A 16,174-nucleotide genomic window follows, 5' to 3' on the forward strand; every position below is an offset into this window, starting at 1 on the left:
TTTCTTGTTTGCTTCTGTTGTTTTTTTTTACTTTTCTTCTGTTGCTTATTTTCAGATTATTTTCTTGTACCCTTCTCACTAATTTCTGGCAAATTTTTGGGTCATGCCTTGTTAAGTTGCTCATTGCTTTCTCTAGATGTTTTGGAAGGAGATCAAACCAATTTGCTCAAGTTTTGAAGGGTTAATAGACACTGCTTTAAAATGATAGCTCTGAACTCCAAAGCACAGACGTCTCATTTTGTTAATGCCTGTTGCCTTGACTTCTCTCTCCTCATGTCTCTTCCTTGCCTCCTCTGTTCAAATCTCATGTATGAGGGAATAAGATGCCAGGGGAGGAAGTGAGGAAAAATTGTAGATGTACAAAACGAAAAATGAAAAGAGGGGCTACTGTGTGGAAAATCACCTGATAGGCTCAACTCAGGGAAATGAAAGCCCTCTTTCTGACATTAGAGTAACCTCCAGAGGGCAGTGTTTTCCAACAAATACTCCACCTTCACATAATGACTTCAACAGGTTAATAAACTACACTAAAATTTGTTAAAAAGCCCTGTCAGCAGTGGATCTGTGTTTTTCACGTTCATTAAAAAAACACATGTAATACTGCATAATAAACTTTCCATACCCACTGTGTAAAAACACTGACTGGATGTTCTACAACTAAAAGGGTGCACAAGAGGAAGAGGATGGTGGACGTGTGAGCGATAGAGGAAGTGTGCGGTCATTGGGTCATTTTATACTGACAGGAAACACAGATCCAATCACAGCATGAGACAGGAGACACAGAGAGGAGGAGGAGGGCTGACAGCCAGAAACATCCTCCAGCTGCCAGAATGCTGCACACCGCTAACAGATCACGACCAAAAGTGACATCCAACACAGGGCCGCTCTCTGTGTATATTCCTACACACTCTCTTTATTTCCTATAGAGAACACACCGTGGTTAACGTGACATAAAAAGTTGTAGGGAGCACTTAAACTCTGAAATTTTTAACAACAGCGCTCCTCCTCACTACTTAACGTTCTGGCTGCTGGTTTAGGAAACCTCTCCTGTTCAGCAGAAGGGAATTCCAACCTCCTGATGCAGATGTAAAAGCCAAATAATCCAGTGTTTTCCAAAGGAAGCTCAGCATGTCCCCCTGCTGATACTTTGATGTGATAGAAATGGCTCGCAGTCCTAGAAACCATCATGCCAACCTCAGCGTACCCACAGCTTCTCCACACAGGAACCCGGAGCTTACAAATCTGTGCGCTGCATACTTTGTTTTACCACTGAATCCACATATAAAGCCCACTGATGCCTTGACCTTGAAAGAGCTGGCGCACACCCCCCATCTGTCTCTCACACTCCCCCTCAGCTGTCTGAGCGGCCTACATCTGGAAGTTGTTGAGTGACATCAGTGATGGACAGGTTCTCATCCCAGCATGTAAAGTCTGAGTCAATCTCTGACTGTCTCTGCCTCCATTTAATACTCTTTGATTCTGTTCTACTTGGCTGGTAAACAAAAGGGAGAAAGAAGTGGCTAAAGGATTACCACCATCCTGTCTGTTTCTCATTCTCTTTGTTTCTTTTGTTTATTAGAAAACTTATAAGAGCTCTGAAGCAGCAGGACAGAACCTGTCTGAGGCGGCTACAGACACACGAACATGAGCCGTTTGCAGCTATAAGTCTGTTAATCGCACACACACTACATCAACCAGCCGAGAACAAAGGCTTTGATTCAATTTGTGTACATGCACTGCTGCTGGGTTAATGGCAAACTGATAATGTTGCATTAAAATGAAATATACAGCTAATAAAGAAATAGTCTGCTCATTTTAGACATCAAAGTTGACAGGTTTTGGGGAGCATTAATGAAGCTCAGCGTAAGTTCACTTACTATCTTTATGCTTCAGTCATTCACAGGTCTCCCTCTCTATCTCACTTCTCTATCAGCTGGTTATGAGTGTACACTATTCCAGTTAAACCAATCAAATTTTGCTACAATCTCTATCAGCCAATCATGTCAGTGCTGTCAAACTTTAAGGCCCAGACACGCCAAACCAACTTAAAAGAACTAGTGACAACGAAGGCTGACTGTTGCGTTGCCTCACTTCTCATGTGTCAAAAGTTGCATTGAACTCACCACAGCCAACAGCCGACTAGCGTGTGTGTTCTGTGCCTGAGTGACAGGAAATAACTCACCATACAAGCAGGCGGCAGTAGTCTGTATTGATCAGTAAAAGTGGAAATGGTAAAGACCAACAGGACAAATTCAAGTTAGATAGTCAGCACATTAACTACCAGGGATGTAATGATAGTGATACACTCGACTAACGATTCAATGCGATTCACGATACTCGGTTCATGATACGATTTTGTCACGATTTTTTTTAATGCAAAATGAGATTACAGAAAAATGTGGACTGAAAAATATTCTATTAATAATTTCCATCTCAAGTGATGTCACTGGAGTCGGCATCAGTTGGGACATAAGACTACAAGAAGGGAAAATGAAAAAAACACCTGGAGGTGTGGAGTTAGAGAGAAGTGGCCTGACTGGACCTCTGTATCCTGCTCCTCATCTCTGCCTGAGGCTAGTGGCTAAATGTTATATTGGCAAAACACACCCGAATTTCCGATCGAACTATAGGTTGTCGAATTGTATTGTGGGTAATGTAGGTGCCCATTTTTAAAACGGAAGAAGAATGTGTGGAATAAAAAAGAGAGTCTGGTTCTGCTGCATCAATTTTTAACCTTTAAATGTCCATTGAGAGTCCAACAGGGCTAAAGATATAGTTACATCAGTGGAGTGCACTTTGATGATTCATATTTAGAACAAATACAAAGAGAGCTTAATAATAACCCTAGATAATTTGGTGTTGAATCAGTGCCATGGTGACTGTCTGAAGTGTGCTAGTTGTCCAGGGTCTTACTGTGGTCTGGTTCTGGGATTCGGGCGCTGGCCGGAGCTGGAGGCCCTGGAGGGCCAGGTGGGCCTGGTAGACCCCTCTCTCCTGTGGGTCCTGGTGGACCTCGAGGGCCTGAGAGGAGGGACGACAGAAACATTACTGTGATGACAGGCATACTGCATTTAGGAGGTATGACTTAGCAAAATATGATCATAAAATTTCCTCTGGAGAGACACAGCACAACGGCAGAGTGGTTATGATAAATGACTGTGGGTGATATGACGATAGGAAGATAAACTGAGACAAAGACCAGAGAGGAAAAAGATTAGATAAAGTGCTGAATGATACAGTATAATAGTGTCTGGCAGAAGAGTGTTTGTGCCTCTGTACGTATGTATGTGCACATGTGGAGTAAAATCAGCAGCCGGAGAGAGGAGGAGGAGAAATGTATGAACTGGTCAACTTTGTTTCTCGAAATTAACAAGAGGAGGGTCTTTAATGGTCCGGTGCTGGGAACAGACTCAGCGACATGGGAAAACTCAAATAAACACAATTTAACTCTGCAAAGTGTTACTGGCACAGCTTTGTAGTAAATGAAATGCTCCCTGCATACACACTGCTAGGTTTTGGATGTGTGTGTACAAGTAACAGCCTGTAGTCGCTCCATATGGGCCAGTTAGTTAAAATGTCCCTCCTCCTCCCCCAGCAATTCTTTTAAGGTGGAAAAAAGCACCACAACTACATCTGACTTCATTGTTTGGACTTTGCTGCCCCCTAAACACCACCTCCTGCCCTCCGACAGACCCAGACTCATCACCTCTCTGTTTATGTACTGATGCAACCAACAGTGACAGTCTGCTAATTACAGCTTTGCAAAGTAATGTTGTTACAGCTCTGATTTGACACCTCAGTGGGTCGTTTCCACTTGGTCAACACTGCAGCATGACCGACTGTGTTTAGACTGCGCCGGAGAGACTGTTAGCTACAAAGTGGTTCAAATGAACAATTAAAGTGGCCCGTCAGAGTTTATGTGACATATTGGGGGAAACAATTTTCATTTTTCCTGCAGAATAATGGTTCCCTAGAGCAGTCTGGGGATGCTGCGTCAAAATATGAGTCAGAGTTTGTAAAACAACTCTCCTGTAACTTCTAAGCATTCATCATAACGTTGAATATCACTTCTCCTAACAACGCAAGTTCACTTTTCTCCCACCTTTCCAATAACCTTTGGCTCAAAAGCATATTTGTCTATATTTTCCATGACACTGGAAACATTCCAGTTCTGTGTTTATCTTTCTCTTTAAAATGAAAAAAAATCAGCACAATAAGGAAAACAGAGCTTCGGATGCGAGACATAGCTCTGGTTTTGGGTACTTATGAAGTAATGGAGATAGAAAAAACAATAACACCACAGCCATATGGAAATCATAAGGACCTGGGATTTGTGTATATATAGCTCATGTTCATTTCAGATTGAAGTCACATGGCGCAGCTTCTCGGAGAGTGGGTTTGTAGTTTAACTTTTGCTCTAAATCTCATCTTTACCCAGCAGCAGGCGCAGAGCAGGGGTCATGTGCTGTTAGGCTGAGAGGAGAGGCACTCTCTTCATGATCCAGAGCAGAGAAATAACAGCCTATAGCGAGAGCAGATGTTGTGACATACGTACACCACCATTTACTTGATCATCATTCAAGTCACAGCTGCCTGTTGATCCACCCCGCCCCCCCCACCCCCCCAACAGGTCATCTATTACTTATATGTATATATAAAACCTCTGAATACAATGGGCAGATTTATGATTCTGGTTGGTGAGCAGCAGCACATGTCAGGAGTCTAAATGTAGTCTGAAAACAAATGCTTTTGCTGCCCACTGAAACAGCACTTTTTAGAAACTATATGATTTTAAAACCGAGGAAAATGCCCGAATTCCAGAAAATTACCAGCAAGCCTGTGGAACGCTCCGACATTTACCACTGGAGGGTCTGTGGGTTGACTGAGTGGTTTAAGAGAAAGACAAACACTCTGCAGCAGGGCATCACTGGTCAGTCTTTTGTTGGAGATCTCCCTGATTTTTCCACTGTTGTTTCCTCAAGTCTTTCGTCAACACTGAGCCATTCAAACGTCTTCTTCTACAGACAATAGGTTAAGTGGAGAGGCAAGAATACAACTGCCCTGCAACTCCCTCCGTCTCTCTCAATAACACACTCAAATCTTTACAACATGCTTATTGACAAACTGTGTCAACATCCACTAAGACAAGTTTCATTTGTTTGTCTCAGCTCACAACTGTCTGCTAAAAGTGAGCTGTGTGTATTTCCATTCTCAGTCCTCTCTTACCTGCAGGTCCTGCGGATCCCTTGGATCCAGGAGCTCCAGATGGGCCCCTCGTCCCAGCCTCCCCCCGAGGCCCAATGGGACCTGGCAGCCCTCGAGACCCTGGTTTCCCTAAGAGGAGGAAACAGTCATGAGTAATCACGAAGCCTTAACTGGTTTACATCTTCAATGGTTTTACATGGACTGACTGAGAGGCAACTGTGGTTACAATTTACCTTCTCTGCCAGGAAGCCCATCTCTCCCCTTTTCACCCTGAGGACCTGTAATGAAAACAGAGAGATGACTTAATTGAGAGGAGGAGCTCTGTGAAAAAATCTGGGCTCGCACCACCTGGAGAAGAGGTGGTGTGATGGATAAAGTGAAACTCTAAATTCTGTTTATGTAATACAGCAGAAAAACTCTTCATTGTAGTATTTATGTCACCATTAGGACTGAATTTCAGTTCCAAAGTACTAAATACTTTCATTAACTAAAGATTTTTTTGATAGTTTTTAAAGGAACCATTAATTAATCTAGACTCGGTGGATTTCTGAAAGTGATGTCTGGTTGAAAACTACAAGTGAAAAAACGTAAGTGAAAAAAACAGCTGTATAAGGGCTAAGACACACGCCCACACCATTAACTGCCTGGAAAACTGGGTGCTGGGTGCTACACTTGTACCGACTCTGTGCCAAGTTTCAAGACCGTGGAGGCAGGCTGCGCCTGAAGTTGCTAACCAGCCATAACCAGCACCGTAATATAGCTTATTTACCAGAAATCCTTAGTTCAGAGCTACTCTTCTACAGGGGTGTTTTTTAAATGTGGACTGGGCCTAAAATAATGTCTGTGGGACAGATGTAAAGCTCTGAGCAGCCCTGCACTAAAGTGATCAAATTCTTCCCCATATTTATCAAAGACTGATATTTATGGAGGAAAGGAAAGATATCTGCTGGGTGCGGTTGTGACACACTGTGCGAGTTGCTGCCTTCCGAAAGTTGCATTTTGTTTATCCCAGGATGCAGCAGTTGGCCCTGACAACTTGAGAATGTTTTGTGCACCTTGACAGCACTTCCTTAGCTATTCAGCGTGCATCTGCATTGAAAACAATGAAGGTTAAGGGCACAAAAAGTGCAGCATGTCTACGGGTCCTTACACTCTATGTATCTCTCTCGAGGAAGTCATGGGAAGACTGATAAATTGCCTTAAGTGATGTCATTTGAGTCAGTGTTGGTTGGACAACAAGTCTGAAAATTAAAAATATTTTAAAAATCTTGAGGTGTGGGGTTTGAAGGATGTGATGTTAGCCGACCTCTGTCGCCCTGTAGCACAACACGCCCAAATCTTCAACTGAACTGTTGGTGGTCTAGTTGCATTGTGGGTAATGCAGGCTCCAGGTTTTGACAAAGAAACTACTGAGTAGTATTCTATAGAGTAATGAATGAGTGACTGATGGAGTGCTGCTCTCATTTTCGCTGGGATTTTCTGACTTTTCTAAAAGAAAAAGCTTCTGTCATCACAGTCACGGGAAAGATTCTAAAATCACATATAATTCCTTCACATAGCGGTGATATTTGGGTACAACATTTGGCTTAACACATTTTATTATAACTGATGCATTTTTAAAGCGTCTTCTGACAGTGCAGCAGGGTTAGTGAACTCTCGCAGTGCTGGGCTCTACTCCAGGAGAGGAGAGAGAGACTTTCTGAAGTGTTTCCACACAGCCACAGAGCGCAGAGTGAGCAGCGCAGACAACTGGGCTCTAACTTCTGCTAAAGGAAATGAGTGTGTGTGCAGTGGAGGAAATTGGATATGAGCAGAGGTGAGCAGGTAGAGGGCAGAATAAGAGTTGCTGCTCGCTGAGAAAAGCTGCACAAAGTGATTTCTGACTCAATTATCAAAACACAAAACCCCGGACTCCACTTACTAGAAATATGCAGCATTTTTTTTAAACATAAAACTCATTCATGAGTGACAGCATGATATAGTGTACCTACCTGCAGGTCCCTGCTCACCAGGAGCTCCCTGAGCGGGCACAGCCCCCATCAGTAATGAGGCTTCCGGTGCAGTTCCTCCTTTACCCTGAAGGTGGCGATGTGATATGGACGCTGGGGCAGTGAGCAATTGGACCTGGTACAAGTAAATGTAGGCAATTAAACTCTATACACATTAAATGTATTATTCAGATACTGTGCCCGAGTGAGTAAAGTCCAAACCTTCGCCTCCAGTGAGCTCAGCCTGTCAGTCAAAGCTGTGATTCGACTGCAGTTGAGACAACCTAAAAAACAAAACAAAAAAAATGTTTTTTTCACCTTCAGAAATCTCTTAGACATGTAGTAAACTCTCTACAACTCCCACAGTGTTATATAGTCAAAGCAGTAACACTTACTAGAGATTGACTCTCCTGTGCGTGCAGGCGGGCGGCGTAGCGTGGATGGTTTCCTCACTGCCTCTTGAGCTACAAGCTGGTTCCCTGCATCTAAAACAAAAGACAAAGACACAGACAAATTGGATTGCAAATTATACCGATTTAAATCTTGACCTTGAAAGCATCATCTTGAGATCTGTATATTTCTTTTTCCATTCATATAGGTAGCTATGGAAACTGCGAAATGCAAGGCTCTTTGTCCTTTAAAGGGCCAGTGTGAGGGATTTAGTGGCATCTAGTGGTGAGAGTGCAGGACTGAAACGTCTCCCATGTGCCAAGTGTGTAGAAAAACTACAGTTTTGTTGAAATGCAAAACCACAAATTGCTCTATCTAGAGCCAGTGCCTGGGTTGTCCAAAATGTAGATAGAAACAGCTCATTTTAAGGTAACAAAAATGAAACTATTCTTATTTTCAGGTGATTATAAACTCATGAAAACATAATTATGACTATTATATAATACTTCTGTCAGTAGATGCCCCTAAATCCTACACACTGCAATCGAATTGTGAGAATCACAGTTACAAATTCTCATCCAGATCTATTTATTGTTTGTTTATGCCCTAATACCTGTCTGCCCAACAAATTAAATGAAAATCAGCTCAAACTAGTTTATTTTTGCAACAGGCTGTTGATATTAGAGCTGAGAAGATTAGAAACGAGCAAAAACACCAAAGTTTCTCTGAGTTCAGCTACTCAATATGAGGATTTGCTGCTTCTCTCAATGTCACACTGAATATTGAACATTTTTGGGGTTTTAGATTGTTTGTCAGACAAAATGAAATCTGAAGACGACACCCAGCCTTTTGGTTAATTAGAACTATCACTTTCCTCTCTGACAGACAGAGAAACATAGGAGGAACATGATGAAAATAAAATATCCAGGGGATTAAGATCATATTTGAGGATTCTGGGAGATTTTTGTCAAGTGCCAAAGCAGGAAGTATTGTTTCCATATTGCAGAGATCTGGAAACAAGAGTGTGGCGCTGATCCGATGTGTATCCCATCTGACTTCTATGAAGGACACGTAAGTTTGTGTCCCTTGACAGACCTGCAATTAGTGCTTCTTTTTGTCTTGTACCTCAGCCATGATCTCTCTCTTTCTTTAAACAGGTGTTTTAGCTGCCAAACCTTAACCACACTGTAGATGCCACGTGCAGATATTGTAGAAATAAAAATTAAAAGGTTGGTTGATGTTTCGGGGGGCACAGGTACCAGTGTCAGTTGCAATCACTGGGGGGACAGTCAAAGGTCTGAACAGTCAGCAACAGAAAAACAACTGAAAAAAGTCCAACTTCCAACTGCTTATTAACAGGATGCAGGTGTTCATTTCGTGTTTAATGGGATGTGATGTAATGTGATCATTACAGTGATATGGAAGTTACTAGGGATGCACGATATTGAATTTTTTGCAGATATCTGATATGCCAACATAAAAACATCTCATTTGGCCAATGCCGATAGTGATATATCCACTTTTACTCCCACCTAATTTTAGTGTTCATCACATCTCTTCTGTAGCAGAATTAACATCATATTATGCAGACTTATAGTGATGGCCCAATAGCAGATGGAGACATAAAATACAATGCTTTCAGTCCATGTATTATTTATTCATTTTGCAAAATTAAAAAAAAAAACTTTCCACTTAGGGTTGATGTTTTGTACCTGTTCACTTTGTCAACAAAAAAATTAATTAATTAATTAATTGATATCGGCAGCATTGGTTGATACTGGTATTTTATTTTACCGATGACGTGCTGATATTACTGCGCAACCCTGGAAGTTACACTCTGCTGTGTGAAGATGTTTTACTGTGGAAGATAGCAGAAATCAACTTGGTGCTGTTTGTGTCTGCAGGTTTCTATCCTCCAGGTGAGCCTCTAACTATATGCCACAAAGAGCTGACAGTAAATGAGCAGGGTGTAGAAGAAAGAGATATAAGTCACCAGAGACAGATGCAGCTTTTGTCTCAATTTCCAAGAGACAAACAATGTGCACACTGCCTCTTTGCCAAGCTGCTTTCCTTTTGCCTTGTATTTTACAGAGTAAAAAATCGCAAAGCCTTGAAGAGAGGGAGTGCAAAGACAAACAATAGTTTCCTTGTGCAGAGAGAATGGGCAGCCTCGACTTGCATTCTGTCTTGCCTTCATTTTATGAAGTGTGGGAGTTTGTGTCCCTGGGTTCTGGATGTTTTGAATGGGCAGACCTTTTGTAGAAATGTTAGACTGACTGCTTTGTCTGGCCTGGGCTGGCTCTGGTCAGCCCAGGTGCTCCTGATAAAAACAAGAGGCCGGGTTCAGCACCTCATTAGCCACCAGGAAGCACGTCTTTGCCATTCAGTGGCCGGCGGCCGCAGTCAATGCCAAGTGCGATACTAAAAGAAGCCATGAAATAGCACCTGCAGCACCAAGCTGGAGCAGGAGAATGGCATTCTTCTTAAACAGACTCACTTGTTGTAACATCAGATCCATCTCTGTCCACTGCAGACCCAGGAAAGGAAAATGGAGATCTTATTGTCACGAAGAAAAATAAACGTTTGGGAACTTAAGACAGGAAAGCATAACGGGTTTAGTGATTACCCAACGAGAGGGGGAGAGAGAGGGCAAAGGAGGAGCATGAAAAGTACACAGAACACATGGTTTAGAGTAAATTGAGACCACTTCAATAATTCCCCGTCCTCAACCCCTGTGCTCATGATTTCACTGTTTTGGGTTCTGGGTATTTCTCAGAGGATTACAAGTGTAGATGGATTTAAACCATGTAAGACCTGAGACTGAAATGTTATGGCATGCGCTCTAGATTGTAGAAAACTCTCCCACATTTTTTGATAACAGTGGACGTGGAGAACACACACTGTGATCTGCTCCTCACTCGTCTGCAGCGCACTTCAGTCCACATGGGGATGGCTGCGGAGACAAAGAGAGATTTATGTGTGTGTACACAGACGCGCTCATGCCGGGGACGTTTTCTCTGGAGCCCTGCTCGTGTAGATGGCTGCATTCAATTACAAAGGGGGCTCTGGATAGGAAGTCTAGCTCTCGCCCCTAACGCCACCTCTTTTCCCTCTGGAGTAAAGAACAGTCAAGCGCCAAGATCCCCTCACCCACACTCCAGCTATTGTATGAAGCATTAACCCAGCTTTGGCAAAAGGACAACTGTCTCCCACACATACTTCTTACACTGTCTCCCTCACTCTCTCTGTCTTACAACAATAAATTTAAAATCCTGCAAGAACTCTCTTTTCTCCTTTCTCTCCTGTGAGTGTCTGTTAAGTAAACTGTGAGTGCCTGTAGACTGCGGAGAAAGAAGATGAATCGGATGCGTCAAGTGTGATCCTTCGCTCTCTTAGCCAACAATAACATCATCACAGTTAATGAATGCCCCCTGATGGACGCAGCTCATTGTATCCACTCTTTGTTCTCAGTCGGCTAATTGCCTTGGTGGGGGGGATCAAAGAAATGTGTGAATGTATTTGACCTTTTGCCCCAGTGTTGCACTGGGCCCTGATCAGTGACTGAGTCAGAGCGCTTTACTAGAGAAATACCCCCACAGAGAGTTTAGCGGACCAGAGGCCATCCTGACATCAGCTCTGTCTGCTGCTTTTCACACACAAACACACACACACACACACACACACACACACACACACACACACACACACACACACATCTATTGATTTGTTTACAAACACTCCTTAAATAATCTTTACCTCTGCTGACGCATTAATCTCATAGGAAAAGTCTAAAGACATGAGTGAAAGTCACAGCAAAGTTATCTTGTCCTATTTCATGATGAGTGTGTGTATTCAGGAGGTTATGAAGGTTTGTTTATGCTCAAGTTGATGACTATGTGCATAATGTGAAAGTGAAGTGGTTTGTCACAGCAGGACTCTGGCAGTGCCAAGAAGCCTCTTAAAAGTAAATCACATTTTCATCTCAGGCTAAATTTATTAAAATTAGAGTTTATCACAGAGCTCTGAAGCCATCCAAAAGTCAAGGGGAGCTCTTACAGCATGCAGCCTAAGTAGCTGGGGGCTAAGGTTAGACAGGCCGATGAAATCGTTTGCCGAAATATGAGCAACAGGTCTGCCAAGACACACATGTAGCCCGGTGTCTTCAGATGAAACCCTCAGGAGTTTCTCTCCTTTGTTTCCTCTGCTTCACATCAATCACTGCTGAAATAAAAGAAAAACACTAAAGGTGAGTAAACTGACCATCAATACTACGCTGGCGTCTATTCAGACTTTGTATCTTGTATCCAAACAGCATCTAGACCCGCTGAGAGAAACTGCAGTTCACATGAGGAGTCTCAAATGTGTGTTGAATTATCACGTCTGATAATACATCTCATTGCCTTGCTCACATTTAATTTGCTTATGGTGAAATTGCTTAAAAAAATAGTTTAAAAAAATACACAATTACAGAGTGACGCAGCTGTCTGCATACTAGATAAAACTTAAAATTAAAAAAAGGCTTGACAAAAAGTGAGACCTGCTGACATCATCTTTTTATTTAACGGAAAACACCACAATAAGCATTCACTTCCGTGACAAATGACTCTGCAGTTGGTATTTATCGGCTCCAGCTCTGATTGTTTCCGATAAGCAGTGATGGAAATATACACCTGGGTGCTTGCGCTAATTTTAGCGCTGCAACAAAGTACTGTCCATTTCCATCCACCCAGCTCATAAACATTGTACAAAAGTTAGTCTGCACTGAGTCTGCAAGAGAGAGAGTCTGAATAAGTAAGAGATATAAAAAAGAAGTAACCACCGTAACATTTTCACTGGCCTCCATGCTGCTTTCTACTGTTTACTAGCCTATTTTATGGCCTGTCTACGACAATGAAAGTTACACACCAGAAACAAACAAACACAAACACAAAAAAATAACTGGACGGCATACCCATCTACTATAGAATTGGCTGATAGCCCAATTTGGAAACCTTTAACGGATAGAGACACATCTGTGCTAAGTGTACAGAGAGCCAAAGTTGGAGACAACAACACTTTCGATTTGGATTTCACAAAAAAGCATTAACAACCTGCTCTTACTATTATATCATTATATTATCATTATAGGAGCTTTATTCCAAAGCTATTATTTTTGGCCATTTAAAACTTGGAGCACCAGAGTGAGAACCGAGGGCACAGTGACCAGGACTGCAGCTGCACCTCTTGCTTTAAAAACTGGGGGGGGAGTGTGTGTGTGTGTGCTCGTGTATGGTTTTCTGACTGTGTGTGTGTGTGTTTTCACACGCGCACACACACACACACACACACACACACACTGGCTGTATTATTAATGGGCCAAGGTCATTCCCTCAGTGATACTCTCCCAGTGAAAATAAACCAGAGCTCTCATGCTAAGAGCCCAGTTAGCCCTGCCAACCAGAACCCTTACACACACATCTCACACTCAGCTGCACCGACTGCCTGATCCTCGGAGCTCATCACCTACTGAGGTTTATTTGTTCTCTGCCTCTGCAGAAAGATTCAGCAGCTTGCACACAGACAGGCCTTCAGGAGCTTCACAAATGTACGAGTCAGACTTTTGTTGTCCTGTCATATGGTCTGCAAGACTCATCTGTGCTGTTTCCTTCTGTCCAACTGTGTTACCTCAAAGTTTGAAGTTTCTGTAGGAAGATGCAGTACAGGGGCCTGGCAGCAGCTGTGAGCACAAACATCAAAACACGCACGCACAAACGCACACACGCACACAAGCACGCAACCACGCAACCATGCACGCGCGCACACACACACAGAGCTAGCAGACACAGCAGAGTGCAAGGTCCTGATCCATCTCTGTCTGGTCAATTAGCTGAGCTCAGCGCTGCAGCATCATTAGTGACCAGGTGCTGACAGCCAACCAGGGGAGGCGTTTGTCTCTGTCTCTACACCGCTTCAGACAGACTGAAGACTGCTGCTTTTAGATAAACACACACACACACATACAGAAAAAGGTGGCTTCATAGAACACGTTTGCTGAGCCGGCAATTTCTTTTGTCTATTTTTCAATGCAAAAGGAACAAATAGAGAGGATGTGATCTGTAATGTTTCTTTCTGCTCTTCACCCTCTCACTCTTTCTCTCTGTGTCTTTGTCCCATACTCAAATCCAGACAGACTGTAATGGGTAACATTACAGTCTGTATTTGAAGAGGTGTACATAAGACTGACATGGCACTGTCGTAACCATGACGTTACACCTGTCATAGACAATGAAGGAGTCTTTGTGAATGCTTATGACAGTTGTCATTAATGGTAAACTGTTAAAGGATTTGCTTTTAAAGCACCTTGCTAGTCTTCCAACCACTTAAAGTGCTGTTACGTTACATGTCACATTCACCCATTCAAACGCACATTCATATACTGGTGACTAAGGCTACCGCAGAAGGTGCTACTGGTAATGTACCTAACCATTCACATGCGCTCACACACTCATGGCCCGGTCATGGGTCATTCAGTTACGACAGGCTGCATTCTAACACAATCACAAGCAATCACTAAACTGTAAAAAGTTATTCCAGTGAGTTCCTGACAGTGAGCTATACCCATTTTAGATTTTGTAAAAAGGAGACCATTTGAATTAAAGTTAATACTCTGGTCTCAGGTAATTCGTATTGAGAGACATAAAGATGGGTCGGTGCGGTCTTTTACATAATTTGCTCAACCAGGGCAACCGTGCTCGCTGATGGTCGACTCAAATCAATCTCAGCTGGTTTTAAAGCATAATCAGACCCACCTTCCACCTCCCAAACAGCTGAAGAGTCTCAGTCTGGTTATCAGGACTTGATGCTCTGCACAGTGCAAACCTGCATCTGAACCCATGTTTACTGTGCTTTCCCAGGGTCGCAGCTTTCTTTTATTAGGTGATTGACTTAAAGGGTGGGACACACTTCATCATTTCCTTCCTTTGGAATTGCAGCTCCCAGCCTGAGAGTGGAGCGGCCCACACATTGGACAGGATCAACTGTAATTACCGTCAAAAAGGAAGCACGGCCTTGTCGTAACAATTGGTGAGATAATTCATCCCAGAGTATAAGGTAAGCTGAGAGAGACTGAATACTCACCTTTGCGCTGTGTGTTTAAGTTGAAAACAAGTGCACTGACGCAGTCGGTCTACATCTGCTCCGGTTTACAAGTCTAGGTGAGGTGTTGCAAAGACCTGCTGCAAATGAAACCAGCTATAGCCTCCAGGACCCTGAGGTGAGAGCGTGCAGGGTCAGAGAGGGTCTCACCTCATGCACACACACATCTCACCTCATCAATCAGCACAGACACTTTAGCAGCGGAGGGCAGCACACACTTGCCACACCCTCCACAGAGCTGAACCTCCACTGTTAATACCAAGGGTGAAAACAACCAATTAAATTTTGCCTAGTTACTGCACCTGAGGAGATGATTTATGTAGTTTTTGGAGTTGTGTTAAAGTGAGTAACAATACTTTTATTTAAGTTTTATTTAAGTAGTATCCTTCAGAGGGATTTAAATCCTTTTTAATCAGTATTAATATTGTCAGCTGTACTGTACTCTTTACAGTTAGTTTGTTAAACTACTTTAACTAAAGTAGCCTAATTGTATCTATATTATGAACTGAATAATATTAATATTATAAATAATATTTTAAAGTTATATCACCTTATTTCTTTATAAATAACGCTCACACAGCAAAGATGTTGAAATAACTGAAATAGTAGCGGATTTTTAAGATGTAAGATTCAAAACTTTGTCATTAGAGCTGCAATGATTGAATGATATGAGTAATTTGTCAAGAAAAAAAGTTTGAAAAAATCTCTTGATTTCAGGGTCCTAAAAGGGAATATTTTCTGGATTCTTTCCTCCCCTGTGCTAGAGGGTTGTGGACGTCATTGGAGGACATCAACTTGGGTTTTGGGAAGATTTTGCAGCATTTTCTGACACTTTAAAGATCAATCATATATGCAATTAATCTACAATGTAACTGACAGATTAATTAACAATGAAAATAATCATTACCTGCAGCCTTACTAGATAGTAAGTTACACTCATTGCAAAATTATTAACATATGCAGAAAAAATACCTTAAAACTTCAAATAAAAAGTATGAAAATTACAAAGCTGTACACCAAAGATTTACTGTACAGAAGTGCAAATTCAAAAAGTCCAGTTGTACTGTTGCTTTAAAATAAAGCTTGGATTCTCTGTCCGAACCAAATTGGGCCTGACCTGCAGTTAGGCCTGGGGCTGGGCTGTAATTTCTCAAAACTCCCCTGAGCTTGTATCAGGTCGGGTCTGCTCCAATTTCCCAGCCTTTTTTTTATTTAAATGCAAACCTCATAGTATGTTGCATCAGCCCATCCCAACTCCCACCTCTCATTAAGGAGGAGAAATGTTAGACAATCTTTATTCAATATATATGGCATGTGACAGTTTGTGGTTGTGCTGAACATTGAACAGGAGAAAATACTGTCACAAATGCTTGTTACAGCACTGAAAAGTCTTTAGTTGATTTTAGTTTGTAATAAATGTTAAAATGTGTTTTAAGCTGTGGAAATTTTGTTGTCAG

At 42.3% G+C, this 16,174-nt stretch overlaps 1 protein-coding gene across 3 annotated transcripts in view; it reads right to left on the reverse strand.

Moving 5' to 3' along the window:
• The window catches only part of emid1 (EMI domain containing 1), a 68,834-nt gene that overhangs the window by 9,221 nt on the left and 43,439 nt on the right, over positions 1–16,174 (reverse strand). For all 3 annotated transcript variants that reach the window (XM_042488354.2, XM_088076792.1, XM_042488355.2), the window contains exons 4-9: positions 7,589–7,678; positions 7,416–7,477; positions 7,197–7,329; positions 5,439–5,483; positions 5,227–5,334; positions 2,914–3,021 (exon numbers count right to left, since the gene is read on the reverse strand). In XM_042488354.2, the coding sequence (XP_042344288.1) occupies positions 2,914–3,021; positions 5,227–5,334; positions 5,439–5,483; positions 7,197–7,329; positions 7,416–7,477; positions 7,589–7,678 (546 nt within the window). The remainder of the gene's footprint in view (positions 1–2,913; positions 3,022–5,226; positions 5,335–5,438; positions 5,484–7,196; positions 7,330–7,415; positions 7,478–7,588; positions 7,679–16,174) is intronic.

Source organism: Plectropomus leopardus, chromosome 4, assembly GCF_026936395.1.
Source record: "Plectropomus leopardus strain MGB_pleo_1.0 chromosome 4, ASM2693639v1, whole genome shotgun sequence".
Lineage (NCBI taxonomy): Eukaryota > Metazoa > Chordata > Actinopteri > Perciformes > Serranidae > Plectropomus > Plectropomus leopardus.